A 15368-nucleotide genomic window follows, 5' to 3' on the forward strand; every position below is an offset into this window, starting at 1 on the left:
CATATCTTGCTAAGGATGTAAAAAGAATTGAAGCGGTGCAAAGAAAAATGGTATGGGATTTGCGTTACAAGACGTATGAGGAGAGACTTGCTGACCTGAACATGTATACCCTGGAGGAAAGGAGAAACAGGGGTAATATGATACAGATGTTCAAATATTTGAAAGGTATTAATCCGCAAACGAACCTTTTCCGTAGATGAGAAGGCGGTAGAACTAGAGGACATGAAATGAGATTGAAGGGGGGCAGACTCAAGAAAAATGTCAGGAAATGTTTTTTCACGGAGAGAGTGGTGGATAATTGTTATGCCCTCCCGCGGGACGTGGTGGAGATGAAAACGGTAACGGAATTTAAACATGCGTGGGATAAACATAAAGGAATCCTGTTCAGAAGGAATGGATCCTCAGAAGCTTAGCCAAGATTGGGTGGCGGGGCTGGTGGTGAGAGGCGGGGCTAGTGCTGGGCAGACTTCTATGGTCTGTGCCCTGAAAATGGCGGATACAAATCAAGGTCAGGTATACACAAAAAGTAGCACATATGATGTTGGGCAGACTGGATGGACCGTGCAGGTCTTTTTCTGCCATCATCTACTGTGTTACTATGTATGTTACACCTCTGAATCATGGTTAAGTGTGAGCTAACTACTTGTTTGGACCATGAGTGAGTGAGAGGAAAATTATACTCATTTTTCCGACCTTAAATCCACCTCAAAAAACCAAATATGGGAGGTTTAGAACTTGGCTTCTTACAGTTGGCTCCACTTACAAATCTAGTTTTGCAAAATTCAGCATTTAATGCATACATTTGCTGGCAGCTACACATGTAACACCCCATGAAGCTGCTCTTTCTTTGGATATGTTTGTAAAATGGCAGTTCCCATTGGATGTACTGCATAATATAAGTTATACAAGGTTCAGCTGTCAGTGAAATTTTGAAAATACAAACTTAATTGTCGCTTTTATTACTTAGATGTCCTATGAATAATCTGCCTTTTCATCTTGCTAAATAAGTTCATACCAGTGGTTTATGTCTCCCTGCCAGCAGCTGGAGGCAGAGATGCTGAATGCTTCCAGTGGCATCACCAGTACAAGGAGTGGCTTAGCCTGTGTTTTGAAGTGAAGTACTAAGGGACTTGGAGCTGGCAGGTGAGCAGTGCCGCCAGCTTCTACCAACTGCTCCATTTGCAGTAGTGGGGGAGGATGATATATTCAGCAAGAGAGGGCTCTGGAAGTCTCCTGTAACTAGATACTAGAAAGATTCCGGTTTCTAAATATTCCTCCTTCTCCTTTGCCATCTCTTTTCCAAGCTGAAGTATTGCCATAGTGGGACAGACCGAAGGTCCATCAAGCCCAGTATCCTGTTTCCAACAGTGGCCAATCTAGGTCACAAGTACCTGGCAAGATCCCAAAACAGTACAATACATTTTATGTTGCTTATCCTAGAAGTAAGAAGTGGATTTTCCCAAGTCCATTTTAATAATGGCTTGTGGACTTTTCTTTTAGGAAGATATCCAAACCTTTTTTAAGCCCTGCTAAGCTAACTGCTTTTACCACATTCTCTGGCAACGAGTTTAATTACACATTGAGTGAAGAAATATTTTCTCCGATTCACTTTAAATTTGCTATTTTGTAGCTTCATAGCGTGCCACCTAGTCGTAGTATTCTTGGAAAGAGTAAACAAGCAATTCACATCTACCTATTCCACTCCATCCATTATTTTACATACCTCTGTCATATCTCCCCTCAGCCGTCTTTTCTCCAAGCTGAAGAGCCTTAGCCATTTCAGTCTTTCCTTATAGGGAAGTCATCCCATTCCCTTTATCATCTTCGTCGCCCTTCTCTGTACCTTTTCTAATTCCACCATATCTTGTTTGAGATACGTTCGCCAGAATTCCATGCAGTATTCAAGGTGCAGTCGCACCATGGAGCAATACAAAGTCATTATAACATCCTCGTTTTTATTTTCTATTCCTTTTCTTATAATACCTAACATTCTATTGCTTTTTTTGCCGCCGCAGCACACTGAGCAGAGGGTTTCAAAGTATTGTTGATGACTCCTAGATCCTTTTCTTGGTTGGTTACTCCTAATGCATAACCTTGCATTATGTAGCTGTAGTTCAGGTTCCTATTTCCCACATGCATCACTTTGCAGTCACTCACATTAAAAATCATCTGCCATTTGGATGCCCAGTCTTGTACGGTCATCTTGCAATTTTTTACAATCCTCTTGCGATTTAACAACTTTGAATAACTTTGTTTCATCAGCAAATTTAATTACCTCACTAGTTATTCCCATATCTAGATCATTTATAAATATGTTAAAGAGCAGCAGTCCAACACAGACCCCTGCGGAACCCCACTATCTACCTTTCTCCATTGAGAGTACTGACCAGGTTTTAATCGACAATAGAACACTATCGCCTGTCCCATGACTTTCCATGGAGTCTTTCAAGAGGTACTTTTTTCAAATGCCTTTTGAAAATCCAGATATACGATATCGACCGGCTCACATTTATCCACATGTTTCTTCACCTCTTCAAAGAAATGTAATAGATTGGTGAGGCAAAATTTCCCTTCACTAAATCCATGTTGACTTTGTCTCATTAATCCATGCTTATGTATATGCTTTGTAATTTTGTTCTTTATAATAGTCTGTACCATTTTGCCTGGCACTGATGTCAGGCTTACTGGTCTGTAATTTCCCGGATCACATCTGGAACACTTTTAAAAAATTGGCATTACATTGGCCACCCTCCAGTCTTCTGGTACCATGCTTGATTTAAAACATAAATTACATATTACTAATAATAGTTCTGTAAGTTGAAAACTATATTTGTATTCAGGGATGTATACCATCTGGTCCAGGTGATTTGCTATTTTTCAGTTTGTCAAATTGCCCCATTACATTTTCCAGTTTTACAGAGATTTGATTCAGTTTCTCTGACTCATCAGCATTGAATACCATTTCTGGCACCGGTATCTCTCCCACATCTTCCTTGGTAAAGACCGAAGCAAAGAATTAATTTAATCTCTCCGCTATGACCTTGTCTTCCCTGAATGCCCCTTTTTACCCCTCGGTCATCTAGCGGTCCAACTGATTCTTTTGCTGGCTTCTTGCTTTTAATATACGTAAAAAAGTTTTTACTATGCGTTTTTGCCTCCAACGCAATCTTCTTTTCAAAGTGTCTCTTTGCCTTCCTTGTCAGCGCTTTGCATTTGCCTTCATGTTCAGTTTCATAATCACTTGGGTTGCTTGTTGCCTTCTGTTGAACTTGATCAGTTGCTTCTGCCATCTCTCATGACTGAAATGCTAAGGGGCCCCTTTACAAAGGCACGCTAGTATTTTTAGCATGTGCGTTAAATATGCTTACGCTAAACGCTAGAAATGCCCATATATTCCTATGGACGTCTCTAGCATTTAGCACATACTAATCAGCACGCACTAAAAACGCTAGCGCGCCTTTGTAAAAGGACCCCTGAATGAGTAAAGAAATGCCCTAGGCATGGAGCTACGTCCACATGTTGAATGTTTCCCTATTTTGTAACTGGTCTGTACTTTAGTAACCGAATGCTGGAGTATGGACTATTCTTTTCAGTGAGTCTCTGGGAGTAAGTGAGTGATCTTTACAAAAATGTCTATTGGATGCCAAGCTTTTGAAAAAGTTCTGCAGGAAAACCTGAAGCTCTTCCCATGAATTTATTCCACCTGTCTCTAAAATGTACTACTTGTTGATTGTTAGTAGGGGAGAACCAAGAGAAGGGGAGACTGGACACCATTCTAGCATTGAATATAGTTTAGAGGTAACTAATTATTGGATGTCTGTAATACAGCAGATTGTAAACAGGGAAAATTCACATTAGCTGAGCACCATAGACCCGCCCAGCCTGCTTATTTTCGTTTCTCGTGCATAGTTATTTGTGAATTTCTCTTCACTTGTTTACATCAAAATATTTTCTATGAACTATTGTTTGTACTACAGCATTACTTCTGCTATAAGGTTTGAATCTTGTTTATGCTGTGGTAATAAAAGGTTTGAAAAACATACATGCCATATAGTGCTTTGTTTATCTGACTTACATATTCATAGAAAATTAGCCTCTTTTTGTTATGTAAAGTTTGTGAAATAATCATAGAACATGTCTACATGTGGCAGTTTCATCGTCTGAGATGGTAACCCTAGTGTTGACAGTTAGTTGAAGAGGAGTGGGGCAGGGAAAGGGTGAAATGGTAATAAAGTTGGGGAGGAGTATGGGTGGGGCAAGGGGAAGGGCATATGGCAGGACAGTAGTCTGGTTTTTCTCTGTTAAAAAGTTGGTAACCCTAGTGCTAAGAGCCTTGGCGGATTTCCCCTTTGAGCCCTTGCAGCAGTCCTTCTTAAAGAACTTTACCTTGAAAACTGCCTTCTTGGTAGCTATCTGATCAACTAGATGTATTGCAGAGTCACAGGCCCTCTTGTATAAGAATCCTTGTTTGTCTTTTGCAGCCAATTCTGTTTTAATTTGCACAGTGCCTTCCTTTTATGCCAAAGGTGCTTTATAAGATAGACATGTGCAGAGTAATCTTAAGTACATAAGCTTCACCATACTGGGACAGACCAAAGGTCCATCATGCTGAGTGTCCTGTTTCCAACAGTGGTCAATCCAGGTCACAAGTACCTGGCAAGATCCCCAAAGATTAAAACAGATTTTATACTGTACACCGCCTTGAGTGAATTCTTTCAAAAAGGCGGTAAATAAATCCTAATAAGTAAATGCTGCATATCCCAGAAATAAGCCAACATGGACTTAGTGAAGGGAAATCTTGCCTCGCCAATCTATTACATTTCTTTGAAGGGGTGAATAAACTTGTGGATAAAGTCGAACCAGTTGATATTGTGTTTCTGGATTTTCAAAAGGCGTTTGACAAAGAACCTCATGAAAAATTTCAGAAGAAATTGGAAAGTCATGGGACAGGAGGGTAGTGTCCTATTGTAGATTAAATTCTCCGAGGACAAGCAGGCTGCTTGTTCTCACGACTGGGTGACGTCCGCGGCAGCCCCCACCAACCGGAAAGAAGCTTCGCGGGACGGTCGGCACGCAGGGCACGCCCACCGCGCATGCGCGGCCGTCTTCCCGCCCGTGCGCGACCGCTCCCGCCAGTTCCTTTTTTTCCGCGCCTGGAGAGAGTCGTGTTTTGCGCTCTCTCTGTTCAGCCGCCGGATCGTTCGATCGCGTATACGCTGATCGTGCTTTTTTCTAACTTTATCGGTTTTAGTTACCGCCCGGTTTCCTTTTAAAAAAAAAAAAAAGAAACCCTGCGCGTGTGGGACACGCGCTCCCTTTTTTCCCTCGCTTCCAGCGGGGACGCCACATTGCGGCCTAGTGGCCGCTCGGTCGTTTGTTTTTCGTGGTGTGATTTTAGCCACCATTGACGACTTTGACTTCGCCGACGCGATTTTTCCGTCGATGTCCTCGAAGGTCCCGAGTGGATTTAAAAAGTGTGGTCGCTGCGGCCGGCGATCTCGCAGACCGACACCCACGCTTGGTGCCTCCAGTGCCTCGGGCCGGAGCACAATCTCAAGTCGTGTTCTTTGTGTCTCGGTCTCCGGAAACGGACTCAGGTTGCGAGGCAAGTTCTGCGGGACCGTCTTTTTGGAACTTGCGCCGGCCCCTCGACGTCGACCTCGAAGGCATCGGTATCGACGCCCGGCCCTTCGGTACCGGTATCGATGCCCGAGACATCGGCACCGATGGCAGCGACCCCAGGAGAACAGGTCCCGTCGGCCCGCCGGTCTTCCGGTGAGAGTGGGGGTGAGAGGCCGCGTGGGCAGTCGGCCCCGGTCACGCCCTCAGCTCGTGGGCCGCGGGACCGAACCCTGTCTGACCCGGTACCTCGAGACCGAGGGGGATCGACCTCCTCCTCCTCCATGCCCTCCGGCGCCGGTGACGTGCATCGGAAGAAAGACAAGAAGCGTCGTCACCGGTCACCTTCGGTGCATCCCGATGTCGGAGAGGAGACGACGCCGAAGCGTCATCGTCGTGAGGAGAGGTCTCCGTCGGTTGTGGAGGTACCGACGCGTCGGGGTTCCGGCACCTCGGTGCCGTCTCCTGGCCCCCAGCAGCTTCCGGCACCGACACCCTTACCGGCCCCACCGCCTTTCCCGGCAGCGGGCCTGGACGAGTGCCTCAGAGCCATCCTTCCGGGGATCCTGGAAGGGCTGATGCGCCAGGCTGTGCCCTCGGCGCCGATGACTGGGGCGCCGGCGAGCTCTAGCCCGGCGCCGGGGCTGTCGACACCGCCGCCGCTTGCGGTGCCGGTCTCGACCGCCACGCAGGTGGAGTCCCCGTCGGCGCGGGAGTCCACCGCTCGACGACACCGAGACCTCGGTGCCTCGACGTCGAGCCGGGCCCGGTACAGGACTCAGCTACATGAGCTAATGTCTGATACCGAGGATGAGGACTCGTGGGGGGAAGAGGAGGACCCTAGATATTTCTCCTCAGAGGAGTCTACGGGCCTTCCCTCGGACCCCACGCCTTCACCGGAGAGGAAGCTCTCACCTCCTGAGAGTCTCTCCTTTGCCTCCTTTGTGCGGGATAAGTCTATCAGCATTCCCTTCCCCGTGGTCTCTGTGGAAGAGCCGAGGGCCGAGATGCTCGAGGTCCTCGACTATCCATCACCACCTAGAGAGTCCTCCACGGTGCCGCTGCACAATGTCCTGAAGGAGACGCTGCTCCGGAACTGGGTGCGACCATTAACTAACCCCACCATTCCCAAGAAAGCAGAGTCCCAGTACAGGATCCACTCTGACCCAGAGCTCATGCGGCCCCAATTGCCCCATGACTCAGCGGTCGTGGATTCTGCTCTCAAGAGGGCACGGAGTTCGAGGGATACCGCCTCGGCGCCCCCGGGGCGGGAGTCTCGCACTCTGGACTCGTTTGGGAGGAAGGCCTACCAATCCTCCATGCTCGTGACCCGCATCCAGTCATACCTGCTCTATATGAGCATCCACATGCGGACCAATGTGCAACAGCTGGCGGACCTGGTCGAGAAGCTCCCGCCGGAGCAGTCCAGGCCTTATCAGGAGGTGGTCAGGCAGCTGAAGGCGTGCAGAAAGTTCCTGTCCAGGGGTATTTTTGACACCTGTGACGTGGCATCTCGTGCTGCGGCCCAAGGTATAGTGATGCGCAGGCTCTCATGGCTGCGTGCCTCTGACCTGGACAACCGCACCCAGCAGAGACTGGCTGACGTCCCTTGCCGGGGGGATAACATTTTCGGTGAGAAGGTCGAGCAGATGGTGGACCAACTGCATCAGCGGGAAACCGCTCTCGACAAGCTCTCCCACCGGGCGCCTTCAGCATCCACCTCCACAGGCGGACGTTTTTCCCGGGCCCGGCAGGCTGCACCCTATTCTTTTGCGAAGCGTAGGTACAACCAGCCGGCCCGAAGGCCTCGTCAGGCAAAGGGACAGCCCCAGCGCGCTCGTTCTCGTCAACAGCGTGCGCCTAAGCAGCCCCCTGCGCCTCCACAGCAAAAGCCGGGGACGGGCTTTTGACTGGATCCACGGGAACATAGCCGCCCTACAAGTGTCCGTACCGGACGATCTGCCGGTCGGAGGGAGGTTAAAATTCTTTCACCAAAGGTGGCCTCTCATAACCTCCGACCAGTGGGTTCTCCAAATAGTGCGGTGCGGATACGCCCTGAATTTGGCCTCCCTGCCTCCAAATTGTCCCCCGGGAGCTCAGTCTTTCAGCTCCCATCACAAGCAGGTACTTGCAGAGGAACTCTCCGCCCTTCTCAGCGCCAATGCGGTCGAGCCCGTACCACCCGGGCAGGAAGGGCAGGGATTCTATTCCAGGTACTTCCTTGTGGAAAAGAAAACAGGGGGGATGCGTCCCATCCTAGACCTGAGAGGCCTGAACAAATTCCTGGTCAAAGAAAAGTTCAGGATGCTTTCCTTGGGCACCCTTCTGCCAATGATTCAGAAAAACGATTGGCTATGTTCCCTGGATTTAAAGGACGCATATACTCACATACCGATACTGCCAGCTCACAGACAGTATCTCAGATTCCGCCTGGGCGCACGGCACTTTCAGTATTGTGTGCTGCCCTTTGGGCTCGCCTCTGCCCCACGAGTGTTTACCAAGTGCCTCGTGGTGGTAGCGGCCTACCTACGCAAGCTGGGAGTGCACGTGTTCCCATATCTCGACGATTGGCTGGTCAAGAACACCTCGGAGGCAGGAGCCCTCCGGTCCATGCAGTGCACTATTCAACTTCTGGAGCTGCTGGGGTTTGTGATAAATTACCCAAAGTCCCATCTCCAGCCAACTCAGTCTCTGGAATTCATAGGAGCGCTGCTGAATTCCCAGACGGCTCAGGCCTACCTTCCCGAAGCGAGGGCCACCAACCTCTTGGCCCTGGCTTCGCAGACCAGAGCGTCTCAGCAGATCACAGCTCGGCAGATGTTGAGACTTCTGGGTCATATGGCCTCCACAGTTCATGTGACTCCCATGGCTCGTCTTCACATGAGATCTACTCAATGGACCCTAGCTTCCCAGTGGTTCCAAGCCACCGGGAATCTAGAAGATGTCATCCGCCTCTCCACCAGTTGCCGCACTTCACTGCTCTGGTGGACCATCCGGACCAATTTGACCCTGGGACGTCCATTCCAAATTCCGCAGCCCGTGAAAGTGCTGACGACGGATGCATCTCGCCTGGGGTGGGGAGCCCATGTTGATGGGCTTCACACCCAGGGTCTGTGGTCCCTCCAGGAAAAGGATCTGCAGATCAACCTCCTGGAGCTCCGAGCGATCTGGAACGCACTGAAGGCTTTCAGAGATCGGCTGTCCTGCCAAATTATCCAAATTCGGACAGACAATCAGGTTGCAATGTATTACGTCAACAAGCAGGGGGGCACCGGATCTCGCCCCCTGTGCCAGGAGGCCGTCGGGATGTGGCGTTGGGCGTGTCGGTTCGGCATGCTCCTCCAAGCCACGTACCTGGCAGGCGTAAACAACAGTCTGGCCGACAGACTGAGCAGAGTCATGCAACCCCACGAGTGGTCGCTCCATGCCAGAGTGGTACGCAAGATCTTCCGAGCGTGGGGCACCCCCTCGGTGGACCTTTTCGCCTCTCAGACCAACCACAAGCTGCCTCTGTTCTGTTCCAGACTTCAGGCACACGGCAGGCTAGCGTCGGATGCCTTTCTCCTCCATTGGGGGACCGACCTCCTGTATGCTTATCCTCCCATACCTTTGGTGGGGAAGACCTTACTGAAGCTCAAGCAAGACCGCGGCACCATGATTCTGATAGCGCCCTTTTGGCCCCGTCAGATCTGGTTCCCTCTTCTTCTGGAGTTGTCCTCAGAAGAACCGTGGAGATTGGAGTGTTTTCCGACTCTCATTTCGCAGAACGACGGAGCGTTACTGCACCCCAACCTTCAGTCTCTGGCTCTCACGGCCTGGATGTTGAGGGCGTAGACTTCACTGCGTTGGGTCTGTCTGAGGGTGTCTCCCGGGTCTTACTTGCCTCTAGGAAGGATTCCACTAAAAAGAGTTACTTTTTCAAGTGGAGGAGGTTTGTCGTGTGGTGTGAGAGCAAGGCCCTAGAACCTCGTTCTTGCCCTGCACAGAACCTGCTTGAATACCTTCTGCACTTATCAGAGTCTGGCCTCAAGACCAACTCAGTAAGGAATCACCTTAGTGCGATTAGTGCTTACCATTATCGTGCGGAAGGTAAAGCCATCTCTGGAGAGCCTTTAGTCGTTCGATTCATGAGAGGCTTGCTTTTGTCAAAGCCCCCTATCAAGCCTCCTACTGTGTCATGGGATCTCAACGTCGTCCTCACCCAGCTGATGAAACCTCCTTTTGAGCCACTGAATACCTGCCATCTGAAGTACTTGACCTGGAAGGTCATTTTCTTGGTGGCAGTTACTTCAGCTCGTAGGGTCAGTGAGCTTCAAGCCCTAGTAGCTCATGCTCCATATACCAAATTTCATCACAACAGAGTAGTGCTCCGCACCCACCCAAAGTTCCTGCCGAAGGTGGTGTCGGAGTTCCATCTTAACCAGTCAATTGTCTTGCCAACATTCTTCCCCAGGCCGCATACCCGCCCTGCTGAACGTCAGTTGCACACATTGGACTGCAAGAGAGCATTGGCCTTCTACTTGGAGCGGACACAGCCCAACAGACAGTCCGCCCAATTGTTTATTTCTTTCGACCCTAACAGGCTAGGGGTCGCTGTCGGGAAACGCACCATCTCTAATTGGCTAGCAGATTGCATTTCCTTCACTTACGCCCAGGCTGGGCTGACTCTTGAGGGTCATGTCACGGCTCATAGTGTTAGAGCCATGGCAGCGTCAGTGGCCCACTTGAAGTCAGCCACTATTGAAGAGATTTGCAAGGCTGCGACGTGGTCATCTGTCCACACATTCACATCACATTACTGCCTCCAGCAGGATACCCGACGCGACAGTCGGTTCGGGCAGTCGGTGCTGCAGAATCTGTTTGGGGTGTAAATCCAACTCCACCCTCCAGGACCCGAATTTATTCTGGTCAGGCTGCACTCTCAGTTAGTTGTTCTTCGTAGGTCAATTTCTGTTGTTTCCTCGCCGTTGCGAGGTTCCATTGACCTGGGTTCTTGTTTTGAGTGAGCCTGAGAGCTAGGGATACCCCAGTCGTGAGAACAAGCAGCCTGCTTGTCCTCGGAGAAAGGGTATGATACATACCTGTAGCAGGTGTTCTCCGAGGACAGCAGGCTGATTGTTCTCACCTACCCTCCCTCCTCCCCTTTGGAGTTGTGTGTTTCATCTTTTGCTAGTCATTCAACTGGCGGGAGCGGTCGCGCACGGGCGGGAAGACGGCCGCGCATGCACGGTGGGCGTGTCCTGCGTGCCGACCGTCCCGCGAAGCTTCTTTCCGGTTGGTGGGGGCTGCCGCGGACGTCACCCAGTCGTGAGAACAATCAGCCTGCTGTCCTCGGAGAACACCTGCTACAGGTATGTATCATACCCTAACTGGTTAAAGGATAGAAAACAGACAGTAGGGTTAAATGGTTAGTATTCTCAATGGAGAAGGGTAGATAGTAGGGTTCCCCATGGGGTCTGTGCTGGGACCGCTGCTTTTTAACATATTTATAAATGATCTAGAGATGGGAGTAACTAGTGAGGTAATTAAATTTGCTGATGAAACAAAATTATTCAAAGTTGTTAAATCGTGAGAAGATTGTGAAAAATTACAAGAGGACCTTACGAGACTGGGAGACAGGGCGTCTAAATGGCAGATGATGTTTAATGTGAACAAGTGCAAAGTGATGCATGTGGGAAAGAGGAACCCAAATTATAGCTATGTCATGCAAGGTTCCATGTTAGGAGTCACCGACTCAGCGTCGTTGTTGATGATACGTTGAAACCCTCTGCTCAGTGTGCTGCGGCGACGGCTAAGAAAGCAAATAGAATGTAAGGTATTATTAGGAAAGGAATGGAAAACAAAAGTGAGGACATTATAATGCCTTTGTATCGGTCCATGGTGCGACTGCACTCCGAATATTGTGTTCAATTCTGGTCGTCGCATCTCAAAAAAGATGTAGTGGAATTTAGAAAAGGTACAGAGAAGGGCGACAAAAGTGATAAAGGGGATGGGACGACTTCCCTATGAGGAAAGGCTGAAGCGTCTAGGGCTCTTCAACTTGGAGAAATGACAGATGACGTTTAATGTGAGCAAGTGCAAAGTGATGCATGTGGGAAAGAGGAACCCAAATTATAGCTAAGTGATGGAAACAGGATGCTGAGCTTGATGGACCTTTGGTCTGTCCCAGTATGGTAATACTTATGTACTTATTTTCCCAGGTCTATATTATTAATGGCTTATGGGCTTTTCTTTATGAACTTGCCCAATCTATTTTTAAACCCTGCTAAGCTAATTGCTTTTATAATATTCCCTGGCAGTGAACTCCAGAGTTTAGTTACACATTAAGTGAAGAAATATTTTCTTCAGTTTGTTTTAAATTTACTACTTAGTAGCTTCATTGTGTGCCCCCTAGTCCTTGTGTTTTTGGAAAGATTAAACAAGCGATTCACATTTACCCGTTCCACTCTACTCAGTATTTTAAGACCTCTATCATATCTTCCCTCAGCTGTCTCTTTTTTCTAAGCTGAAGAGCCCTAACCTCATTAGTCGTCCCATCCCTCTTACCATTTTTGTTGCCCTTCTCTGTACCTTTTCAGATCCCACTGTATCTCTTTTGAGATACGGTAACCAAAGTTGCATACAATAATCTAGATGCAGTCGCACCATGGAGCAATCCAAAGGGAGATAGTTCCATTGGCCGAGCAGTAGCGGAAGAAGCTTTTTATACATCCCGTTGGTCTGCACTGGTGTAGCAAGATGAAAAGTAAGTTGAGATTTTACCTTACCAGATAGTTTCCTTTCCTTGATTCCTGCTAAACCAGTCTAGAGCCCACCTGAGAAAACTACAATGCTGAGGACATTGTTGCAGCATGTGCCTGTGTTTCTGCATTTACTCCCTCAGTGTCTCTCCTTTCTAAATGGAGACATTTGCAGAGGACCCCTTTAAAGGATTTTTGACCTTTGTATATAGTCGTTGGTTGTTCTTGCATTTGCATAAGCCTATTGGCAAATTCCAGGCTGCACCACTCCTTATAGTGGTGATGTCACTGGAAGAGTTCAGCTTCTCTGCTTTTATCTGTTGGTAGAGAGGCATAAACCTGTTGTTCTGGACTGGTCTAGCAGGAATCAAGGAAAGGACTTTATCAAGTAAGGCAAAATTTCACCTTGAAGAAATTAATCTAAATCTTTCTGCTTGAATGTGTGCCTGAAGCCAGTGTTCTTTTAAAATTAGCTGCAGTGTGAGCAGTTTGGACTCTTTCTTTTGTGAGATCAGCACTAGCCAGTACTGTCTGTATAGCCCTGTGTAAGCTGCTGCAGCACTTCCACTCCAGTCCAAAGTCGTATGCTGTCGACAGATTGTTTTCTGCTATTATGTAACTTGAGATGTTGTTGCAATGAAATGTAAGGATTAAGCGCCTCCTCCATTTCTTTTTTGTCCTCTATTAGGGAATGTACATAAAATCAACGTATGACGGATTGCATGTCATTACAGGCACCACGGAACATGTAAGTTATTTGAAATTAAATGTCCAATAGGTACAGTGTTCTAAGTTGTTGCTTGAACTTTTTTTCCCCTTTTATCCTAAGTGATCTTTTCCTAATTTTACCTGATTTGGTTTGGTTGCATGTTAGACACTTCTTGCAGTAGAGGTAGTATAATCTGTTATTATTCCAGCTTTTACTTTTTCAAAGATATGTAACATATGAATGTGCCTTGTTAATATACCTCAGGGTTTGCTTATTTTAGAAAGATATATACATAGATATAGATAGGTGTGTGTCTGTGTGTGTATATAGATATGTATACTGCGTTGTGATGAAAATTTTAATCATGATTAATCGTGAGATCAAAGATATGTCCCCCTCCACTGCAACTCCTTGTGACTGGGCAAGTCACTTAACCCTGCATTGCCCAGAGTCACAAGAACCTGCAGTAGGGAAAAAATAAATAACATATCTTTAATCGTGATTACACATTTTAATCAAAATGCAGCCCTAAAAAAATTAAAGAATGAAAAGTAATGAAAAGATACAAAACACAAATTGAAAAATTATAAAGAATCTAAAACAGCGTGTAGAATAGCTATAAACAGCCTTACAGTTTACACGGCCTACTTCAGAAAAGGAAGCCTATTGTGTGTGTGTGTGTGTGTAGGTATGTATATGCATTTCATGCAGATTGTCAACAAACTGGCAGATGCAATTGAAAGTGGATAAGCGTGACCCACAAGAATAGACAAGTACAGTTATAAGTCAGATACTTTGGGATCGATATTCAGCATAATTTAATAGGGTAGAATAGCTCCCAGGAGCAGCCCAAGGCAAGATGGCGCCCCCTACCAGGCAGAGATGCTGCCCCCCTTCCTTCCTTCCTCCACCCCATTCGCTGCGTTTACGTTGTTGTTTCGTCATGTTCCAAAAGCCAGCGGGGGCAGTGATTCCCATATACTGCCCTACCACCAGCACCCGCCTCTTCCCTTTACTATAGCCGCCTCTGACAAAACAGGAAGTTACATCAGAGAGGCGGCTGCAGTAAATGGAAGAGGCATGTGCCGGCGGAAGGGCAGCATATGGGAATTACTGCCCCGCCAGCTTTTGGAACATGATGTATTTACTTACATTCCTCCTAAGTCTGTTTCCTCTTAACTTCATCGTATGTCCCCTCATTCCAGAGTTTTCCTTCATTTGAAAAAGGCTTGCCTCCTGTATATTGACACCACTGAGGTATTTAAATGTCTCTATCGTATCCCGTTTCTCTCGCCTCTCTTCCAGCGTATACATGTTGAGGTTCCTAAGCCTGTCCCTTTATGTTTTATGGCAGAGACCAGTTACTAATTTTCTAGCCGCCCTCTGGACCTACTTCATCCTGTTTATTTCTTTCTGTAGGTGCGGTCTCCACAACACAACAGCATCCACTACCCCTAGCAGTCACTCTCTTCTAGTCCTCACTTCCCCCTGCACTCTCTTAAACCTCCCATCCCTTGTAGTCACTTTTTTTGCCAATATCATCCTTTGTTCCAAGCAGTCCTCCTCCCTGTCCCCAGCAATCACTTTCTTCCAATCCCCCCTCATCCTTAGCAGTATTTCCTTAATCATCTCCAACATCCCCTGTTCCCAGAATACTATCACCTACAAGCATAACTGGCATCAGTTAAGTGCGAGTATTTACGCAAGTCATTGAGCTGGTGTAAATGGACACTTACTAGTATTCTGTAAAGGCAGTCTTGCAAAATTGCCATTAAATTTGCACTTATCCCCTAATTCTGTAAAAGTTGCCAAAAATTGCGTGCACAATTTAATTAAATAATGTCAGACTTGTGAGTTCTTGTACCAAGTAGGGTGCTGCCGAGCCTGGTACTTGGACCAGGTTCTGCTTGGCGGCCGGACAACCCTAGGTTTCACCTGCGCTGACCGCCGTTCTCCAGAGGTTGAGCCCCTAGGTGCGGGCGGCCTGCAGGGCTTATGAGACGGATCAGGAAGCGGGGTGGTGAAGGTAACAACCAGACAGGCAGCAGGCAAGAAAGTGATCCAGGTACAGGCTGTCAATAGGCAGGCAGCAGGCAAGGGAGTAATCCAGGAACAGGCAGGGGAATAATCCAGGTATAGGCAAAGTCAATAGGCAAACAACAGGCAAGAGAGTAATCCAGGCACAGGTAAGTCAATAGGCAGGCAGCAGGTCAAGAGAGTAATCCAGGTATGGGCAAAGTCAGTAGGCAGGCAGCAGGCAAGAGAGTAATCCAGGCACAGGCAAAGTCAGCAATGAGGGA

General features: G+C 47.8%; 1 protein-coding gene across 1 annotated transcript in view; it reads left to right on the plus strand.

The window, feature by feature from the left end:
• The window catches only part of CNKSR3 (CNKSR family member 3), a 233399-nt gene that overhangs the window by 165184 nt on the left and 52847 nt on the right, over positions 1-15368 (plus strand). Inside the window, exon 7 of the mRNA XM_030196561.1 lies at positions 13048-13107. Coding sequence (XP_030052421.1) covers positions 13048-13107 — 60 coding nt within the window. The remainder of the gene's footprint in view (positions 1-13047; positions 13108-15368) is intronic.

The sequence above is a fragment of the Microcaecilia unicolor genome, chromosome 3 (assembly GCF_901765095.1).
Source record: "Microcaecilia unicolor chromosome 3, aMicUni1.1, whole genome shotgun sequence".
NCBI lineage: Eukaryota > Metazoa > Chordata > Amphibia > Gymnophiona > Siphonopidae > Microcaecilia > Microcaecilia unicolor.